This window comes from Peromyscus californicus, unplaced genomic scaffold, assembly GCF_007827085.1.
Source record: "Peromyscus californicus insignis strain IS unplaced genomic scaffold, ASM782708v3 Scaffold_14__1_contigs__length_90479793_seg_2, whole genome shotgun sequence".
In the NCBI taxonomy this organism is placed as follows: Eukaryota; Metazoa; Chordata; class Mammalia; order Rodentia; family Cricetidae; genus Peromyscus; species Peromyscus californicus.
This window is the reverse complement of record NW_026294436.1, coordinates 47254174-47272282: the sequence shown is the minus strand read 5'-3', so window position 1 is coordinate 47272282 and position 18109 is coordinate 47254174. Positions and strand designations below refer to the sequence as shown.

The 18109-nt window shown below is 34.0% G+C and overlaps 1 protein-coding gene across 4 annotated transcripts in view; it reads left to right on the top strand.

Annotated features, from left to right (window-relative positions):
- Positions 1–18109, top strand: part of Suco (SUN domain containing ossification factor) — a 61204-nt gene that overhangs the window by 27888 nt on the left and 15207 nt on the right. For all 4 annotated transcript variants that reach the window (XR_008217946.1, XR_008217945.1, XM_052737378.1 and 1 more), the window contains exons 10-19: positions 458–565; positions 1929–2034; positions 3929–3949; positions 4152–4207; positions 4675–4766; positions 5425–5490; positions 10755–10823; positions 11805–11895; positions 15016–16173; positions 17805–17892. Coding sequence is in view for 2 of the 4 variants with exons in the window: in XM_052737378.1 (XP_052593338.1) it covers positions 458–565; positions 1929–2034; positions 3929–3949; positions 4152–4207; positions 4675–4766; positions 5425–5490; positions 10755–10823; positions 11805–11895; positions 15016–16173; positions 17805–17892 (1855 nt within the window). In the remaining 2 variants the exon portion in view is untranslated. The remainder of the gene's footprint in view (positions 1–457; positions 566–1928; positions 2035–3928; positions 3950–4151; positions 4208–4674; positions 4767–5424; positions 5491–10754; positions 10824–11804; positions 11896–15015; positions 16174–17804; positions 17893–18109) is intronic.

Below are 18109 nucleotides of genomic sequence, written 5' to 3'. Positions count from 1 at the left end.
ACCATAATTTTTAAAATCTTTTTGGCTTAATATTAAGACAGACATTTTTGCTTCTTTTTAATAACCTTTACAAAATGTTAATACAAGGATGGACATTTGGAGCAGTGTTGCCTTCAGATAATTTTTAAGAGTATATTGCTGGATCAAAGGCTTTCATACTAACTATGTATCAGATTATTCTTGCCAGTTTGTAACATCACAGGATTTTTTTAGTAAAATCATTTCATTAAAAGAAAGGTAATTTTAAGAATATCGTAGGCACAAATACCAATGTTCCTTTCTTCTCACTAGATAATGCTTGTCTTGACCAAGGCATTTTTACCAATGGATAAGTTGGGTTACAAACTCTACTCCTTGGTTACATTGTAGGAACTTGTGAATGTCTAGTTTATACAGATGTTTAATATGGACCGCTTTATTGGTTTATGTAAATAATTGTCTTATTTTCTTTTAAAAGGTTTGTTATTGAACTTTGTGAGCCAATTCAAGTGAAACAGTTTGATATTGCAAATTACGAATTATTTTCTTCTACTCCCAAAGACTTTCTGGTTTCTATCAGTGACAGGTAAATTCTTAAACTATTTTTTATAGAGTCCATGATAGAATTTCAGAATAAAAATTAAAGATACATGCCAGTCTGTTGTCTTCCATCATTTTAGTTTTTATTTTAATTTCAGTTTGTAGTAATATTTTAATTGTGGGCTCTTGTTAATCATTCATCTTAGCTCTTGAAATACACAACTGTGTTATGTTACTCCGTTATAAGATGAAGACACAGATGGGGGTTAGCTTGCTTAAGTCACATGATTGTTTATTTGGGAGAAGCAAGATTCCAATCTAGAACTATGTGACTTTTAATCATTAATGCTTATTGCTTCCAGGCAGTTCTTTAAGACTTATTAAAAGCATGCTTCATTTTATATCACAATGTTTATTTTTCGTGAAGTGTTTTAAAAATTTTTTTACTTGCATGATTATAGAAGAAATGAAAATCTAAGAAATTAGAAAAAGAACTATATTCTGTTCTTGGTAACCAAAACTTACTGTTCTTAGCTTGTAATATATTCTTTTCAGCTTTTCCTATATATTTTTATGCCACTAAAATATGCATCTTTTTATTTCTTAAATCCTGAGAATATTTTCTTTTTTAAGCATAGCAGTTTTAATTAGAATTTAATTTTATTCTCGACAGTGGAGGTGTTTATTTGCTCCATAAGTACATTAGTGTGCCAGTGATTGCCCTAGGGGATATTGTAACTTCACTATGCTGCTGTCATTGATTATCAGAGTTCCAGTGGTCTTTCTTCCTCTTCTTCAAGCTATCATTGTATCTTTACAGCTTTTGAAAGCAATATTCAAAATTTCTTGAGAATCCATCTACTATTTTGATATTAACCTTTTTTTCAGATCACGCCTTCTAACATTGTGTGTGTTAGGTGGCCATACCTAACTCTGAAAATTAAAGTATGCATATTTTTTAAAGATGAGAAGAGAGAACTCAGTATTTTGAGCTCTTTAAATGTTATAAACAATAACAGGTTTAGAGTTTGAATAGTAGATTTCCTTTTAAAGGAATTAGCTGTGTAGGGTATCTGTGTAAATACAGTAAAATAGTGTCTTTTCTAGCCTACTTTCAGTTAGTACCATATTCACGTATTTCTTCATCCCATTCGCCATCACTGCTTGTGTGGAATGGCATCTTCTTTCTCCGTGAGATTCTCTTGGTTACTTTGCTCTGCTCCTTCTTTTGTCTTCACTTGTCTTCTGTTTGTTAAAGTGGTTTTTCAAATAATCCTTCCTAGTGAAGTGGAACATGTCAGTTTTAAAAAAAGTAACTTAAGGGCCTGTTTTTTAAAAAATTTAAAAAATTAAGGGCTTAACATGAGAAGAAAAACTCTACATGATGCATTTATTTTTATGTTTTCTAGATATCCCACAAATAAATGGATTAAGCTGGGTACTTTCCATGGTAGAGATGAGCGAAATGTCCAGAGTTTCCCTCTGGATGAACAGATGTATGCAAAATATGTGAAGGTAATCTTTATGCATATAGAATTATGTCCTATAATGAAAATATCCTAGTTATTCACCCTGCTTGTTTAGAAATTAGAGAAACTAAGAGGAAATTTATAGCATAATACTATTTAATTAAATACTTCTTACTAGGCTATATTATTTTTTGAGACAACTGTCATTCTGGCATTTTTGTATTATTGGTAATCAAGACCAAGCAATTTATTTCTGGCTGTAATAAAATGCCAAATTATGTCTTGTTTTTGAGTCTTGTTTTTGTTTTGAGGCAGTTCATGTAGCTCACTCTGGCCTAACTGACCAGGTGAAGTACAGCAGTTTGTAGCACCATGCCCAGCATGCTTTAGAGTCTGTAAATTGTCATTTACCTGGTATTGTACTCTGTTTTGAAACTTAAAACATTGCTACAGTGGAATCTTTTAAGTAGGTCTGATTTGTTTTTAATTTTTTAAAAATCTGATTCCTAGATGATTGATTCAATTCTGGTGTCAGTTTATTTATGGCGTCCCTTTTTATATTCAAGTGAAACATTCTATGCCCATTTAGCAATTTCAGATAAAAATTTAGACACATAAATATTCCCATTGCTTCCTTCACCAACTGACATTCTTCTTCAGTTGAATTTAAATAGTATGTGGAAGTTTCTGTGCTTCTCTTTCTCACCCCCTTTTTTCTTTAATAGAAAGTAATAGGCACATCTTAAAGTACCATGATGTTAATAATAAGGCCTTTTGGAATTGCAGAGCTTCTAATTTCTCTTCTTTCTTCTTTAAATTGTAAGAACTTGTAGCTACTTGATTTTGTCTTCTGGGATTTTACTTTCTCTGTTTAAAGCATGACTTAAATTGATTTCTTCAAATGGGTAAACTTGTAGTATTCCTAATTTCAGTATGAAAGTGCTGGTTTCTATATTGAAAATGCAGTTGATATTTTCAGTATAAAAATTGCATTTTTAGTATAAAAACTGCCATGTAAAACTCCCTACTTTTATGGAGAAAAACTATATATATAGAAGGTTTATGATTTTTTTTTTTTTTTTTTTTTGGAAAAACCCTCTTTAGTAAAGACAAGTCTAAAAACCATTTGCTTGTGATTCTTACAGTGATGAATGCTATATATACACACAAATTCTTACCTGGGTTTCTGTTCCTCTAAAGGAACTAAATACAAATATACAAATTACTTTTTAAAACTTGCATTTTGGCCAGGCAGTGGTGGCGCACGCCTTTAATTCCAGCACTCGGGAGGCAGAGGCAGGCGGATCTTTGTGAGTTCAAGGCCAGCCTGGTCTACAGAGTGAGATCCAGGAAAGGCACAAAGCTGCACAGAGAAACTCAGTCTTGAAAAACCTAAATAAATAAATAAATAAATAAATAAATAAATGAAAATAAAACTTGCATTTTGTAAATGAAACATCTTTCACTTGTGTTAGTTATATATGAAAAATTTATACTTTCCCTGAAACACATTATATAACTACCAGAAACACTTCATGATAATTAATTTGCTTATTAATGTATACATTAAACTGTAGATACATGCATTCATTTTACATGGCTGTAATATTTAACTTAAGACATGATTGTTTCTAGAAACCATTGGTTTTAGAATCCTTTTTTAATCTAACAAAACAACAATGGATTTAAAGATTTTTTTTCACTGTATCAGCTTAAAGCTAATCTGTTACATATTTTCAAATTGTGCTTTTCAGTTATGGTAAAAAATGGAAATTATGGCTTTTATTTCTGCAAAGAATTAGGAGTACTACAATGTTACCTGCTACAATGCGTTGCCTTCTACACTTCATATCATATGGGAGCAGATACTTAAGTTACTTATGGCATGTTACCTAGACTTTGGAACTGATTCCTTTTTCTTTTCCTTTCTCTTGCTTCAGATGTTCATCAAGTACATAAAGGTTAGCAACCTTCTCTTTTGCAATATTGAATAACAGAGCATGGCATATTAATGCGTTGCAAAAAAAATTCCCGAGGCTTTACAAGTATTGATTTGGGGGAAATGATTTTATTTTTAGAAATGCTATAATGAGAAGACTGAGTATACTGTTAACCTAATGGATGCCCTGCTGGCTTCCAAGTTCATGTACTTCTGTTTTTCAGGTGGAATTAGTATCACATTTTGGATCAGAGCACTTTTGTCCTTTAAGCCTAATAAGGTAATACAAAACAAAATATTTCCTGTTTTTACAAGTGATAAAAAAAACTTACATATTTTAAATTAAAGAGATAACTTTCTCTTATGTGAAATTAATACTATAGAAATATAAGGTATTGAGCCTCCATTTGAATGTATTTTGCAAAAATGCCAAGATAGTCTGAAAAATAAAACTTATTTTTAAATATTTCTGTTAGCTTACTTTCTATTTTAGTGTATTGATAATACATAGAAGCACAAATTGATAGGAAATTTTGGTCATTATATTTCTAAATGCTTTGTTACTTTTATATTAATGAAGTAGTGAATGAATAAATATAAGAAATACATTATTTTGATGTGCAAAAGCTAGTGCCCCGTAAAGCATTACCAGAATTAATGTTTGTGACATTTTTGCTCATGTATTGTGTAGTGCTGAGCCTTAGTAACTTTTATTTTAATGAAAACCTGTAATGAAATTGTTATTAGGGTTTTCGGTACTAGCATGGTGGAAGAATATGAGGAAATTGCTGACTCCCAGTATCAGTCAGAACGTCAAGAACTATTTGATGAGGACTATGGTAAGTGATTTTAAGTAGGTGACTATTAATAATTTTATTTTTTGTTTGGTAATCCAATAGTAATGGGTGAGTCATGGATTATGTAAATCAACAATTGTGGTCACTTTAGTTTATTTCATTGTTTTTAGCTCTAATAGCCAAATTTTTCTTAAATGCATCTTCTAATGTGAATGCTTTGGAACTTGCATTCCAAACCCATCAGTGAGTTCTTGTAACTGGAACTCTCTTTTGTTACACCAGCACTATCAATTATGAGTATACCCCAATTCTGGGCCTAAGAATCTGTTCAACTTATAAGATACTGATCCCACTAAGATCTGCGTTTTTTAGATGCTCTTTTGAATCAGAAGGGGAGAGGTTTTTAATCCCCTGACTACTTTGTTTGATTTTCTTTTGACTTTTTCCTACAAAGACATTTGCTGAAAGTTGGAAAAATATGTTGTGTTTAATACTTTTGGTCAGCATTACATATATTTTCCTTGATTTACACCTGTTAAAGGGTCTTCTGAACCTCTTTATGTGAACATGTTTTAGGTTTATAATTAATTCTTACTCTATGGTGTTTTGTATTTCAGTTGGCTGACAAAGTTCAGGAATTTTAAATGCTGTTATTAGAACTAGTTCTTATCAAAATTATTTTTATCCTCTCTTAAAACAGATTATCCCCTGGATTATAATACTGTGGAGGATAAATCCTCAAAAAATCTTCTTGGTTCTGCTACAAGTAAGTACTTGGGGGTTTCCTATTTATATTATTAAAGTCTCAGTCTCTTGCTCTCCTTCTGACAGGCTATTTGTTGCAGTGTAGTTTAAGATGCTTATACTCCCAATATTGACCTGCATTAGCTTTTGAAAGGAATTTTCATGGAAATGAAATATAGTAGGTAAAAAGGAGGAAAATGTAAGCATCAGATGTAATCATATTTGAGGGGCTCAATCTCTTTGTAGTGAAGAAAGGGCTATAAATTTCTTGGGGGAAAATTATTAAGAAAGTAGCACACCAGTAAATTATTTGTGAGTGAAGACTTGGTAATCTGTGCATATGCCTAGTTTTCTGTTCAACTGTAAAATATAAAAGCTGTTTCCAATATGTGCCAAAAATAGTAATAATACAATATGGTGTTTTCAACTGAAGAAATGAATATGATACCTACTTGGTGGTTTAGTTTGTTCTTCTTCCAAACTAGTGTGAACCTAGGGATAGGCTACCTAAAGATACTTACAGAAAAATCCTACCAACTGGAACATTATTTTTGCGGTTAATACAAAACTAAGCATTTTCTATATATTTAGAGATTAATAACTAGAGGTCATATCAGTATATGTGTACTTTGATAGACAGTTTATATGTCGTGTATATGGAGTTGAGTCACTTTCTTTTCACCTTCCCTTTTCTCCTTTTATCTCTTCTCCATGGAGGATTGTAAATTTTAGGAGTCTCTAAGGGATGAGAATAAAAATATTAAAAATACCTGCGAGAGGAGAACCCATTTATATAATGTTCACTACATATTAGTTCATTATACCTCATTTATAATTGTTGCTTTTATTTTCTTTCATATGTGAGGCAAGCACTGTAGCCCTCAGCTAAAACCCTAGCCTCTGTTGATCATTTTTGACTTTTTAGGTTTGAACAACTATTCGTACTTAGAATCCATTGTTATTTTATTGCTGATATAAAAATAGTGCTGTGATACAGCATTATTTTAGGGGTGGAAAACAAGATGGTATGTTATATATCTGAATTTTAGTATCATTTTCTTCAGTATATGTTTGTTTTATGTAGTAGTCATTATTCTTAATGATGAACTTGTTCTGAGGAAGCATCTATTTCTTTTCTTTTTATACATGGAGTTAGAACCAGACTAAAAGATTTTTACATGGAGTTAGAACCAGATTAAAAGATCTTTAGCTTCTGATGGTTACCAGAAAGGAGGTAATTAGTTTCTTACTATAGTTTTAGCTAAGGGAAAACCCTGTTAATATTCTGGGTTTTGTTTTTCTTATTCCTATGGGATTAGTTCACAGATGCCATTAAAACATAGTTATATGCCAGTGTAGGACATTTCCCTACTTGTAGTCTTTTCTCTGACCATATACTATTTTAACTAATTATATATAGACTTTTATATTCAACTTTTTCTTTCTTTCTCTTTGAGAAATGTGATTCTTGCTAAAACTTTTACTTTTTTTCTTTTATCGGTCTTGAAAGGCAATTCATTTACCTTTGTGTGTTCTGGGTATTTAAAGAATTTGCCTAGTGAAATGATAGAGAGAGGGAGATGTTACTTGCTCTGTAGTATGGAAAATAGCTTTTTGAAATGACATACCTGACTTAGTTACATCCTCTAAGATAGGATAACTAATAGTGTAAGGAGTGCATACATGTGTAGAATTAGTCTAAAGAACCCATGTCTAACAATAGAATATCCAAGTTTGGCAGTTCTAAATGAGCTTGAAATTGGGCTTATTTGGAACCCAGCATTTTGGTACTGGAAAGCAGACCTAGGGCTTTGCCCATGCTAGGCCAGCACTCTATTACTGTGCTAAGTTATCTTCCCACTCTTTAGATTTTTGAAACAAAATCTCTATGTAACCCAGGTTTCTTCAAACTTGTCATCCTCCTGCCTCTACTTCCAAAGTATTGAAATTAGAGATGTGTACTAACATACACAAACTTTTCCCTTTTTAAAATTGTGTATATAGTCTATAAAGCAGAATTTTGTAACTTTAATTTCACAATTTGGATTTCAAAATATTGGCATATACATAATGAGATATCTTGAGGCTGAGATGTAAGTTTAAGCATGAAATTCTCTTGTTTTGCAGTTTATGCACATAACTTGAAGGTAATTTTATACAGTATTTGTAGTATGCCTGAATTTTGACTATGATCCATCATATGAAGTCGTATTTTAAATTTTCTGCTTTTGGAAGTAGGAATTGTTAGTGCTCAAAAAGTGTATTTTGGAGCATTTTGGCTTCCAGGCTTTAGAGTTTTGGGATAGGGATGCTTAGCCTATAGTTAGTATTCATAGGAAGTATACATCACCAGAATACATACTCAGTCTATACCTAGACATGCTTGATACTGTGCAATTTTACTATTACAAAGGGAGAAATGGCTGTCTTAGAGCATCGTGTGTGCACGCCCATTCTGATAGTTCTTGTGACTCTTGCTTACATTCTTGAACTAAAACACTTATATCTTTACATCAATAAGAATTCTCCCTAATGCATCCTGTTTCACTTGTGCTTTGTCTTGTGAATTTACTATATGGCCCTCTACTTTGATATTCTTATTAGCTTATCTTTCCTCTTAGATACATGTTTTACATTTTATTTAAATCTCTATATCTGCCAAATATATCCATATACACGTTTAGGAGAAAATGCAGTTTTTAAGTCAATATATTTGAAATTTGATGTGGTAAAATGCAGTGGTTTGAGCTACCAGGTTACTTGGTAAGTGGATTTTGTATTGCCGTTTTAGAAAGTGGAAATGATTATCCAAAGGGAACGGAGTGCACATAGAAGAAGGTAGTGTTTGGGTTGGTTCATCTTGGAATATTGAAGCATAGACAAAAACTCCCCCATCTCTGCATTCTAGACAGGAGTTAGTTTTCTGTAGCCAAAATGCCATTGAAGTACTGGAGACTCAACAATAATGTAGAGGTTGTCCCTACAAGTATTTCATTCCTAAAGGAATTATGTGGGATGTGTAACTTGCCAACTCAGAGAAATGAGGGAAAATTAATACAGTCTTGAGATTGTGCTTGATGTTACAGCTCTAGTCCTTCTAAAAAGATCTAAAGCTGCCCACATTTGGCTCTAAGTGTAGAATGGTCAGAATATAGACTGTTCACAAAGTTATTTTGTCTCAAAAGACCAAAAGAGAGAGAAAAAATTAATGTTCTTTGAACATAAGGAAATTGTTTCTTTTAGTTAGATGAGCTAGAAAATAGAAATCTTCTAAAATTTGCTTTTGTTACCAAGCAGTCCCCTAAAACGATGACAGATAGGTCTTTAAGATGTAAAATACTGTGTGTCTTCTTATTGTTAAACTATTAGTAAAATTAAGTCCAAAATAACACAAAAATAAGTTCTTTATACAGGTTAATGTAGATGTTTGTTCATTGAATTCTTTTTTTTGTTTGTTTTTTTGTTTTGTTTTATTTTTTTCAAGACAGGGTTTCTTCATGTAGCTTTTTTGTTGTTTGTTTGTTTGTTTATTTATTATGTATACAGAAGAGGGTGCTAGATTTCATTACAGATGGTTGTGAGCCACCATGTGGTTGCTGGGAATTGAACTCAGGACCTCTGGAAGAACAGTCGGTGCTCTTAACCTTTGAACCATCTCTCCAGCTCTGAATTCTTTAATGATGACCTAAATTGGAAATCTGAGATACAAGTTTATTTTGAATACAAGAGAATATAAACTATAGATTCAAAAATTTGATTTTTGTAAATCAGGCAGCTGTGACTGAACTTTGGGTGGCAGTGTAAGTAGAAGATCATGTCCAATAGTGTGGTATTATTGGCATTCAACGTAGGCTTATTCAAAGCAGGAGTTTCCATTCCTGATGTGGAGGATTGTGAGGCGATGGTGGTTATTGTTCCTGTCATACCTCAACTGAAGCATCATCTTAGCCTGAGTAAAAGACTAGGGCTGTACTTCTCTGTTCCCCAGCTTGTCGCATCTAAGGGCAAGACATTTAAAAGTGGCAGCTTTTGTTATTCTGACGATTATAAATAAAGTCCGTTTTTTGTTTCATATTCAGATAAAATCACACTTATGTGCATATTAAAATTACTCTACTTGGAGTCCTCTTTAAACAGTCAGAAGTCTTTTTCCCACCCTGCACACATATATGGGTCTGTGTCACCGTGCTGAGCTGGCTTTCAGCCTTCTTGATGTGCCTTCCCTTAGATCTTTTCTTTTCACATCTTTGGTTTTCACTGAAAGTGTAATACAAACTCTCTGAATGACTTTTATGAGGGGTCTAAGATGGAAATAACTTGGGAGGCTTACAGTACAGCCTCTCCCACTCAATGCTTTATTAGAAGTGCACGATAGTGAAGAATTGACTTCAAATGATAGTTGAAGGTAGACGGGGGAAATTCCTCTGAAGTTATGTTACATTATTAGAAGACTCCCCACTATGATCACCAGATTCTTGTGGAATTCTGCTCTTTTGTGCTTCTCATGTATTCATAGATGTCTTTATGTAGCAATGGAGGTTTGTACCACCTTTATTTCTTAGCTAAATATCCCCACTGAGGGGAAAAAAAAAAATCAGAACAACCAACTTTGCAAATTGTTCTACCTGTTAACTTTAGTTTTGACTTTAACTTTTAAAAAAAATTGCCTTATCCACACAATCAATGGTATTGGGTGCTGTATACAACCCACAAAACATTGTTTTGCCTAATTAGTTTTAAAAGTCATCAAAGAAATTTAATTATGTGTATTACAAATTTATGTGACTGATAGATATATGATAATATGATAGTATAAAATTAATAATAGAAATTTCTGCTTTTCTTTGGATAATAATCTTCCCATTTTATTTTTACTCATTTAGAAAATTGCTTTGTCTATATAAGTTGATTTTTTAAAAAAACTATAGAACCTTAAAAAAAATTGAAATATGAATTTTGATCATCTCATTTCCTCTATGTCCCAGTCCAGGCTGTATGTTGAATTATAATTGAATTTTGTAATGTGTTAAAGACAGTATTTAGTAAAAGATAGGAGGAAGTTTTATTTTTAAAAAATTGCATTTAAAATTCCTTCTGAACATTAAAATTTCAATTTACTCTGGCTAAAATCTGTGTCCTATATTGGACTTTGATAGGAAATACAAAGATAACTAGTCAAAAGAAAAAGGCTTAAAGACCTTTATGGACTTTTTAAAAACTATATTAAGATTTTAATAAGACTGTTTAGGTATATTGGTATTGTTTTCTGATTGAATTTTGTTTTAGATGCCATTCTAAATATGGTGAATATTGCTGCTAATATTCTGGGAGCAAAAACTGAAGACTTGACAGAAGGTACCTAATCATTTTATGGGTCTTTAAAATAGTACTTCATGGATCCTTTAAGTTAGAAAAAGGAAGTAATAAACCAACAAAATAGAATTTCCATTTAGAAATGGAGAGACCTTTGAAAAGAACTAAGCAGTTCCGCATTAGCCATTGCTAATTGAACTTCACAAGTTCTTTTTTTAATGAACGAACTTCATCTGCATAACGTTCATGAATTGATCTCTGTCCCTCTACACACCTCCTTGCCGCCCTGGTAGAATTCATTCAACCCAAGACATCACATCTGTTATACAAGTAATCTTTGACTGAGCATTATACCTAGCCTTTAAATTTTTTTAAATTTTGAGTTAGGTCTTAAGTTGCCAGGCTGGCCTTGAACTTAACAATCCTCCTATCTCAGTCTCACTAGTGTCTGGGTGATGACAGGTGCCCTGCCCAACTGAATTGATACTTGATTCTTCCTAGCTATGACAGTAGTAATTCTATGCCCTCATCTCTTTACTGAGTATTTGAAGTCCTAGTGGTACTTTATATTAGCCTTCCTTTTGTGTAGCAAAAATACTAATGCAGTAAGTCGGCTTTTTCTTTAGAGAATTACAAATAATATCATTAGCAAAGAGTAACAAGGTGCCTTTTATATTTTTAAAAACCACTACTCCAAGGGTAAGCTTCAAAATTACCCATTTTACTTTCTCATTTTCCAATAGCTTTCTGTTCTAGAAGCATATTAATTATGTAAGATTATGCGAAATTTATAATATCAAATAAATTGAGGAATAACGTTCATTCTTTATAGTTGTGATCGTGTGCAGTCATGTCTTTCTAAGAGAATTCAGATTTAAAAGAGAAAAATCTCCTCAGTAGCAAATGTATTTGTACGTCTTTCCCCCCTACAAGGCTAAAGCTCTTTTTAATTTGTTACAGTAAAATATTTTATGGTACAGCTTTTAAACATTAAACTCAATGTGGGCATCTTTCTTAAAATAGGAAATAAAAGTATATCTGAGAATGCCACTGCCACAACTGCACCTAAAATGCCTGAATCAAGTCGTGTTTCCACTCCTGTTCCATCACCTGAGTAAGTTATACTGCGACAAACAGAGCTGAGTTTATGAATATAAAAAAAGAGCTTGTAATATATATATATATATATATATATATATTATATATATTTAGTAATTTATGAGAGCCTGAATCATAGGGCAGACATTCCTACAGCTACTTAGAACACTTCAATTGCTTCTTTTTATTTGTGTATATGTATATTAAAAATACGCCGGGCGGTGGTGGCGCATGCCTTTAATCCCAGCACTCGGGAGGCAGAGGCAGGCGGATCTCTGTGAGTTCGAGGCCAGCCTGGGCTACCAAGTGAGTTCCAGGAAAGGCGCAAAGCTACACAGAGAAACCCTGTCTCGAAAAACCAAAAAAAAAAAAAAAAAAAATACACTGCATTCCACACATTTGTTGTTTTGGTATTATGCTTTGTTTTTACACATTGGATCTTAAAAATATTTCCTTACTGAAGGTGATTACTCTAGAGTTGAGGACAGATTTCAAAAGCTTGTTTTTTATTAAATGTTAAAGCATTGTATATGTATATATGATGTCCCTAGAAAGCCACAAAAGGTACCCAAACTACCTAGAGCGGTGGTTCTTGACTTGTGTTTGTCACCCAGCAAACTAAGTTTTTTTCATTCTTAAACTGATTTGTTGAATTTTTTTTGCAGTGGCACACTTGGGGCAGTGTTGTGTATATAGATAACATAACATAAAATACCTTAATTTGGGGGGGTCTTATCAAAGACATTTACATTATAGGTACATATTATTTGTAGGTATATGCTATCTATAGTAGACAATAAATTCAGTAATTTGGCTAATGGGTTATGGTTATTGTGTAAAATCTGAAAATCTTTTTTTTTCCCCAGGAACTCTAGTAGAGGGGGTATTTGAATTTGAACTATTTCACAATAGTAGAAAATCAGAATTGCAGTGAGTATGCTTTGAACTGTAATTCCCAAACAGCATACTAATTAAAAGATGATTTTTTTGGCTTTGAAGAGTAGAGTTAAGATATTTATATTCTGAAAGTGACTGAAGATATTTATTAGGTGATTGGAGTGAAAAATATAGCATATATGTTACTGATTTGTAAAAGTACCTAAAAATATATATTAGTGATAGAGATATTCTTGTATTTCTAATTATCTAGGGGTATAATTGCTACTCTTGATTTTATAACTAGGCTTCTTCAGTTAACATTTTTTTTTTAAAGATTTATTTATTTATTATGTATACAGAAAAGGGTGCCAGATCTCATTGCAGATGGTTGTGGGCCACCATGTGGTTGCTGGGAATTGAACTTGGGACCTCTGGAAGAGCATTCAGTGCTCTTAACCTCTGAGCCATCTCTCCAGCCCCAGTTAACATTTTTTTAAACAAACTAAGCAAGCTAATTTTATTTATACACACTTATATGTGCACACATGCAAACATGAATATTTGAAAAGGAATGTTGTTGAGACATGATCTCCCTATGCAGTTCAGCCTGGTCCCAAACTTGAGATCCTCCTGTTTCTTTTTCCCAAGTACTGGATTTACAAGCACAAGCTCCCACATTGACTTTTTTTTTTTTTTTTTTTTTTGGTTTTTCGAGACAGGGTTTCTCTGTGTAGCTTTGCGCCTCTCCTGGAACTCACTTGGTAGCCCAGGCTGGCCTCGAACTCACAGAGATCCGCCTGGCTCTGCCTCCCGAGTGCTGGGATTAAAGGCGTGCGCCACCACCGCCCGGCTACATTGACTTTTATTATATATTATTGCAAAGTTTTTACTTAAGGTTTCTTCATTTGTTTGCTCTTAATTTTTTTAAATAATTATAGAGCAATCACTTGGTGAGATAACAAAAAATGCAGGACTCCATGTGCAATCTTAGTAGAAGTTATGGAAAGCTATTACTTTCTTTTCCTATGCTTAAGTGTTTTAGCTGTAACAGACTAGAGTATGTACAACAGTCTGTAACTTACCGTTTGCCAGATTGCTTGATTTTCTCCTTCCTTTCCTCAGACATTGCTCCTTTCTACTGTCATGGTTTGTTCTGTAACTAGTAGGTGATGTGCCCTTGACTCTGTGAGAAACATAATTAGGTACTAAATGAATCTATATGGCTGTAGATAGCTCTTTCTGGTTAGAGAAGCATAATTTAATTGTTTTATCTTAATTGGTTAGTATTTTGCTCTCAGCAAAAATGAAAGTCTGCTTCTTAAATGCTCTTTGTCTTTGCTTTTGTCATTGTGACAGTAGTCTGTACTTAGAAACACTTCCTGGTAGGAATTTTTTAAGTAGATTTTGCATATAAAGATAATTTAATTTTGATATTCATATTACCTGAGTTTTTCAGGTTTTTTATTTGTTCTTTAAGATTGTACTCAGAAATTGTCCATCTCAGACAGAACCATGGGCATTGTAATTTTCTACTATTACTCCCCCCCTAGTTAGGCCCAACCATACAGACCTGGTACAATAGAGCCAATGGTGAGACAGGCTTAATGACATTGTTGGCTTATGATGACCCAGGACTTTTTATTAAAGTAGTCAGGTATTTGTCTTTTAATAAGAAAACTAGCTCAGGTGATGTTAAGATTGTATCTCCTTAAAAGCAGAGAGTCTTCTGTGTGGGAATTCCTCACAGTATCTACAGAAACATCGTTGAGAACTTGAGTTGCCTTCTGCAGATGATATTAAAATCCTGGATTCTAGTTCTAGCTCTTGGGTATCTGAATTTCTAATCTGTAAAGAGTGGTGATAAGGCTTGTAAAAAGTTAGTAAATGTTACAGAAAGAAAGATACACTGTACATGCAGGGAAGAGAAGTATTCACTTTAGAGTCAAACATTAAAAGGAAGCTAATTTGATGTGGTAAAATACAGTGGCTTGATCTATCTGACTATCTGGTAAGTGGATTTTGTGTTGCCATTTCTGACTTGGTAAGGGGATTTTGTGTTGCCATTTCTGACTTAAATACATTTTTTAAAAATAAAATGGGAAGATATAAAATGGGGAAAATTGAGTACAGCTTTGTTCACACCATTGCTTTTGAAATCCTGGTCTTCCCTTATGTTGTGCAAAGACATTTTCCTTAAGCTTATTTTAACATTAGATTTCTAACTAAGTGATATCTAATTATGTATATGTGTTTCTAGATATGTAATCAATGAAGACCGTACACATGATACAGAACCATCAACCTCTGATACTCCAAAAGAGAGTCCTATTGTACAGCTGGTTCAGGAGGAAGAAGAGGAAGCAAGTCCATCCACAGTGACCCTTTTGGGTAGCGGGGAACAGGAGGATGAGTCGTCATCCTGGTTTGAGTCTGAGACACAAATACTTTGTAGTGAACTGACCTCAATTTGTTGTATTTCTAGTTTCTCGGAGTACATATATAAATGGTGCTCAGTCAGAATCGCTCTTTATCGACAACGCAGCAGAACTGCTATGAGTAAAGGAAAAGATTTTGTGCCAGCTCAGCCGTCGTTGCTACTTCCTGTAGAGTCAGTAGAGGTTTCAGTAGTGGAGCCTCCCAGTGGAGATGTGGACAATGAGAACATGGAAAGAGAAGCTGAAACTGTTGTTCTTGATGACTTAAGTAGTGTGCACCAGGGTGATTTGATGAATCACACAGTGGATGCAATTGAAATTGAACCAAGCCATCCTCAAACTCTTTCTCAGTCTCTTCTCTTCGAAATTACTCCAGAAATCAATTCACTGACTAAAGTAGAAGGATCTGAGTCTGTTAAATATGAGGGAGGACTTACACCATCACAAGTAATGCCCCAGGAGAGTTCTGTTGAGTCTGATGATGAAATGGAAAAAAAGCCTGAGAGCTTTAGTTCTATAGAGAAGCCCTCTGTTATTTATGAAACAAGTAAAGTTAATGAGGTAGTGGACAATACTGTGAAAGAAGACATGTCCTCCACAGAAGTCATCATCAAGCTATCTGAAACAGTACCACCACCTATAAACACAGCCACTGTACCAGATAGTGAAGATGGGGAAACCAGAGTGAGTACAGCTGATATACCAAAGCAAATAGTGACTCCGCTTATAGATCCTTCACTGCCTGAAGTAAAAGAGGATGAACAGTCTCCAGAAGATGCCCTTTTAAGAGGGTTACAGAGGACAGCTACAGATTTCTATGCTGAGTTACAAAATTCTACAGATCTGGGATATGGTAATGGGAATCTTGTACATGGATCAAATCAAAAGGAGTCAGTATTTATGAGACTTAATAATCGTATTAAAGCCTTAGAAGTTAACATGTCTCTCAGTGGCCGTTATCTGGAGGAACTTAGTCAAAGGTAAGCTTTCTTATACGTTAGCTGATAAGATCTACAAAGATATTGTGGTAATGTCGTAAGCATGATTTTAACTGGAAAAAAGAGGGCAAGCAGGGCTGGAGAGATGGCTCAGAGGTTAAGAGCGCTGGTTGCTCTTCCAGAGGTCCTGAGTTCAATTACCAGCAACCACATGGTGGCTCACAACCATCTGTAATGAGATCTGGTGCCCTCTTCTGGTGTGCAGGCAGAACACTGTGTACATAATAAAGAAATAAATCTTAAAAAAAAAAAAAAAATCCAGTCTCCTATTTAGCTGGGCGGTGGTGGCACATGCCTTTAATCCCAGCACGCAGGAGGCAGAGGCAGGCGGATCTCTGTGAGTTTGAGGCCAGCCTGGTCTCCAAAGCGAGTTCCAGGAAAGGTGCAAAGCTACCCAGAGAAACCCTGTTTTGAAAAACAACAAAAAAAAAAAAAAAAAAAAGAGGGCAAGCCACTTGGTGTTCAAAGCTTTCCAGAATTGTTAGCTGTTTTGTTTTTTATAAGTAGTTAGTGACATGCCATTATTATTAGGCTAATACATTTTCTGTAGCTCATTCACTCCTTTATAATTTTTGTGTTCTTACTATGTTGCTGAGATTAGTCTTGAGCTTTTGAAGGGCTTATGTGATCTTACAAACCTCTTGATTAACTGGGACTGTAGATTTATGCTAGCATGTCCAGCATCATTTTCTCTTTCTATTGCTTGACTTCAGCAGTTTTTTTACTGATTCCCAGAGAGAACATGGGAAAGTACCTTAAGGCTTGTAGTGCATCTGTACCAGATATTTAAGAGCTTAGATATGTAAAGATGAGAGAAAATCAGACAAGATTGCAGCATTTATATATGCAGACAAAATATGCAGCATTTATAATCAACACACCTTTTATACAGATCACAGAATCATAGTTCTTTTGTCATAATTTATATTCTTTATTCCTTAGTGTCAGTACACTCAGGCAGTGATTAAGACTGTAGGCACAGGCCGGGCGGTGGTGGCGCACGCCTTTAATCCCAGCACTCGGGAGGCAGAGCCAGGCGGATCTCTGTGAGTTCGAGGCCAGCCTGGTCTCCAAAGCGAGTTCCAGGAAAGGCGCAAAGCTACACAGAGAAACCCTGTCTCGAAAAACCAAAAAAAAAAAAAAAAAAAAAAAAAAAAAAGACTGTAGGCACAGTCTTCTTGTTTTTATGCCTGTATTCTGTTTCATTATTCTGTAAATGTCCAATATCTATCCTAGAGTTTCTTTCTCCTACATTTGCCATTACTTGGGCACCAGATGCCTAGAGATCTTGACATACCACTTTTTCTTATCCCTCTTAAGTTGAAATGCTGCTAATGAGATGTCAGTAAGGTACGGAAAGGGGAATTTGTTTCTGGCCTTTCCCCACTGTACTCCATCCAGAAGGAATCACGTTACATTTTTTTATAACAATGAGAAGAATAGACTTGATGTTCAGGATCTGTTGGTTAATACTTTTTGTATGTATTACTGTATTGTACAGTCCTCAATAGGTCATTTTAAGAAAAGTGGATTGTCCAGTCTCAAAATCAGAAGTATTTTTCCAGTGCTTAATGAATGAGAAAGTGAATTTAAAGCAGTTCTTTACTCTGTAGGTACCGAAAACAAATGGAAGAAATGCAAAAGGCTTTCAATAAAACAATAGTAAAGCTTCAGAATACTTCAAGAATAGCAGAAGAACAGGTTGGTTTCTTCTTTATCATATATATAGTTTTTAGAGTATAATGTGATATGCATACATCTTTATGGAGTGTTTTGTAATTACTGTGCATGTACAATGTGTAATGGATAATCAGGGTAGTAAGTCACTTCAACCAGTGTCAGTACTCTCTAGTTTCAAATATATCAAATTATTTTAACCAGTACTTTTCCACTGTGCTAGAGAAGAAATGGAAAAAAT